Genomic DNA, 3,522 nt, shown 5'->3' on the forward strand with positions numbered 1-3,522 from the left:
AGAGTGTATGTATGTTTGATATTAAATTTGTTGTATATTTCAAAATTACAATTTGCTCTATTGAAGTAGCGAAGAAAAAAAATGAAGAGTATGATAAGACGGTAGAAGAGTTTAGGTGCAAGAATTTCCTTCGATTGCGTTTGAGGATCTTGAATCCAAGAGTAGGGACATGAGCATAATGTGCAAAGAGGGAAGTTGAACATTATTACGAACTGGATCGAAAGAAATAGGAGGTTGCTTCAAAGAGAAGCGACTCTTGCTCTCGTAGTTCCAAAGATTTGATAGAGAAAAAAGAACCAGAAAATGACAAGATCGAGAACCGAACAAGTAAGCCATAGAAAGTGTAGAACTCTCTATGACTTACCTCATTTTTTGCTCCTCTTTTTCCAATCAATTTTATGGAACCATCAGAGCGAGGGTCGTTTCTCTTTGAAGCAACCTCATATTTTTCGATGCCGCTCGTAATAATGCTGAACTTTCCTCTTTGTACATTTTTCTATTAAAAAAACATTTAAATATATTTTTTCTTTTGCAGTAACTAATTAGTGGAGTCAACAAAACCAAATGATTGCGAAAAGTGGTTAATCCAACATTTCTAAGTCAAAATGATTGCCAATTGGCTAATCTAATATTTCCAAGTCAAAATGATGGCCAAGTGGCTAATCTAATATTTCTAAGTTATACTATTCTCCAATTAATACTTTTCTTTATTCTTCAAGAATTAATTAATATTAACGGTTTGATTTATGGGAATATCAATACAAAAATTATTCCCATAAATTTCTAAGGGGTTTGAGTATATATAAAGTCAGTTAGCTAAAAACATTTGAATGCAAATTACACATTGTGAGCTTTGTACAAAGAGGGTGTTAAGAGAAGGGGCTTCAACAAACATAGCCTAACTAAACAATGGCAGGGGTTCCGATGGTGACTTTGAGCAATGGCCAGTTGATGCCAGTGATCGGGATGGGGACGATGTCCATGGTCGGCCCAGAGGCGACAAAACCTGCCGTGGTGGAGGCGGTCAAAGCCGGATACCGACATTTTGATACCGCGTATTCGTACAAGTCAGAGAAGGCCCTTGGAGAGGGGATTCGGGAGGCTTTGGAACTTGGACTTATAGAGTCAAGAGATGAAGTGTTCATAACCACTAAGTTAGCCTGTGGTTTTGCTGATCCCTCCCTTGTTCTTGATGGAATTAAGGCCAGTCTAAGGTACCCAATCTTTTTCTTTTTCCCTTTCCTTTATTTTTCTTATCACATTCTCAACCAATTTTTCTTTTTTTGAAAGACGAATTTAAAAGAAAACTATTTGGCAGTCCCAAATAATTAAATTTGTTAAAACAAAAGGAAAAAAAAAATTCAGAATTAACTTTCGTGAACTGAATATGAACAAACAAATGGCAACAAAGTGACAATCATAATTTAAGAGAGGAAAAGAATCCATTTTTTACTTGTAAATTTCTACAAATTTTCATCCTAAATGTCAGTTTCATCGGAACTTAGGACAACTTGTGCAATTTTTTTACCAAGAAAATCAGTAATTTCAAGATTATATAATTTCATCCACTATATGATTTGTTGAAATTGAAAGTTTTGAACAAACCCACAACTTCTTTATATCTCAAAAACTACATGTTTATTTCTAATTAATTACAATACATACAGCTAGCTAGCAGTTAACTGTGAAATATATATATAATTTGTCATGAAAAAATGATATTGATGATCTCAGGAATTTGGGAATGGAATATGTTGATATGTATTTGATTCACATTCCATTGAAGTTGAATCCTGAAGTAAGGAAAGTCCCAGTTGCAAAGGAGGATATTTCTGAAATTGATCTCGAAGGAGTTTGGGATCAAATGGAATGCTGCCAAAACCTTGGTCTCACCAAAGCTATTGGTGTCAGTAATTTCTCTCCCAAAAGGCTTCAACAACTTCTTTCCTTTGCAAAAATACCCCCACTTCTGAATCAAGTAATTATTCATTGCTTATATATATTAATCCTCTTTTCAGAATTCAGTACTTTAGGTGATGTTTAGAACAATATTCTATTTCAATTAACAGGTGGAGATGAGTCCACTTTGGCATCAGAATAAATTGAGAGAGTTTTGTAAAGCAAAGGACATTCATGTAACTGCCTATTCTCCTCTGGGGGCAGTTGGGACACATTGGGGACACAACAAAGTTGTGGACTCTGATGTTATTACTCAAATTGCAAAGGCCAAAGGGAAAACAACTGCTCAGGTATAATTAACCATTTCATTTTTACTTTTAATTACAATAAGAACTTTAATTTGTGGGGAAAAAAATCCAGTAAATATCTCTAAGCTCGTTCAACTCATTTCTGTCTTTATTATATATCTATGAATAATATAATCAAAGTTTTTTAGAAAATAATTGAATTATTTGATATAAAACTTATTTGTGTTAAATGAACTCTAAATTTTTCTATTTTTGGTAGTCATAAAAAATGTTGAATAAAAGCGTTGCAAGTATAAACTTCAATTTTATAAATTATATAGATTGCATTGAGATGGGTTTATGAGCAAGGAGTGAGCATAGTGGCAAAGAGCTTTGACAAAGAAAGAATGAGAGAGAACATCGACATTTTTGATTGGTCATTGAGTGAAGATGAATCAGATAAGATTGGCCAACTTCCTCAACACAAAGCTGTTGTGTTTGCCAATGTTTATGGCCAACATGATGTGGTTCTTCATCTTGATGCTGAGCTTTGAATCTCTTTATTTCTTGCTACTTTGCCTCTTCATTTACATACTATATATTATGCATTTTTCTTTACCTAAAATTGTAGAATGGAAAAAGTTATAGAATAGTACATTATCTTGTACTGTGTTATAAACTAAAATATGATCGAATTACTGTTTCTATCTTAAGTCATGTGTTTTTTCCTTTTCATTTTTTTGTGATTTATTTTCCATGGTAGAGTTTATTGGAGTCTTAAGTTCAAAAACATGTTTTTTCTACTCTTGATATTGATCATCAAGGTAACTTCGTCCTATCTTTTTCTCTTGGATAAAATTAATTAACTTGTTTTGGAGGATTAATTTAGTATTTGATGACCTAAAAGAACTTGCATAACCATATAATAACAGTTACTGGTATGAAATCAAGGCAGCTTCACTGTCAAATGATCGACAGAATTTACCGCCCGACTTTGATTTCATACCAGTAACTGTTTATTACATTGATGCCAAAAGATGGATCAATCAAACATTTGTATTACAAGGAAAAATAGTCTAAGTGTTTGCCTAATAAAAGAAATTGAGCAATGGTGTGGTGTCCAATAACGGCAAACAATTTGACACTTGTGTTAGTCTCAAGTTTGTTAGTAGAAAATAATAGGATACTTAAGATGTTTCATTAATGACTAATATTGTCCTTTGTTACTACAAGAAAAAAAAAACTCATCTGTTGAGGCATAGCAAAAGCATCAGAAAAAAATGTTTGAGAGTTGAAGTTTACATCGATGGATCATGTGGGCTTCGAGAGATATACT

General features: G+C 33.0%; 1 protein-coding gene across 1 annotated transcript; it reads left to right on the top strand.

Moving 5' to 3' along the window:
• The first annotated feature begins 828 nt into the window (after positions 1–828).
• Positions 829–2,921, top strand: LOC105434417 (D-galacturonate reductase). The gene is made up of 4 exons (XM_031885218.1): positions 829–1,214; positions 1,735–1,978; positions 2,070–2,249; positions 2,528–2,921. The coding sequence occupies exons 1-4, from the start codon at positions 910–912 to the stop codon at positions 2,738–2,740; spliced, it is 942 nt and encodes a 313-aa protein (XP_031741078.1). The 5' UTR covers positions 829–909; the 3' UTR covers positions 2,741–2,921.
• The last annotated feature ends 601 nt before the right edge of the window (positions 2,922–3,522 follow it).

The sequence above is a fragment of the Cucumis sativus genome, chromosome 5 (genome assembly GCF_000004075.3).
Source record: "Cucumis sativus cultivar 9930 chromosome 5, Cucumber_9930_V3, whole genome shotgun sequence".
NCBI lineage: Eukaryota > Viridiplantae > Streptophyta > Magnoliopsida > Cucurbitales > Cucurbitaceae > Cucumis > Cucumis sativus.

What these genes read in the sequence shown, in the direction of transcription:
- LOC105434417 (XM_031885218.1), top strand. Translation starts at nt 910, where the DNA reads ATGGCAGGGGTTCCGATGGTGACTTTGAGCAATGGCCAGTTGATGCCA. An exon ending in TACCCCCACTTCTGAATCAA is followed by an intron (nt 1,979 to 2,069) that starts GTAATTATTCAT and finishes TTCAATTAACAG; the next exon opens with GTGGAGATGAGTCCACTTTG. An exon ending in AAGGGAAAACAACTGCTCAG is followed by an intron (nt 2,250 to 2,527) that starts GTATAATTAACC and finishes TAAATTATATAG; the next exon opens with ATTGCATTGAGATGGGTTTA.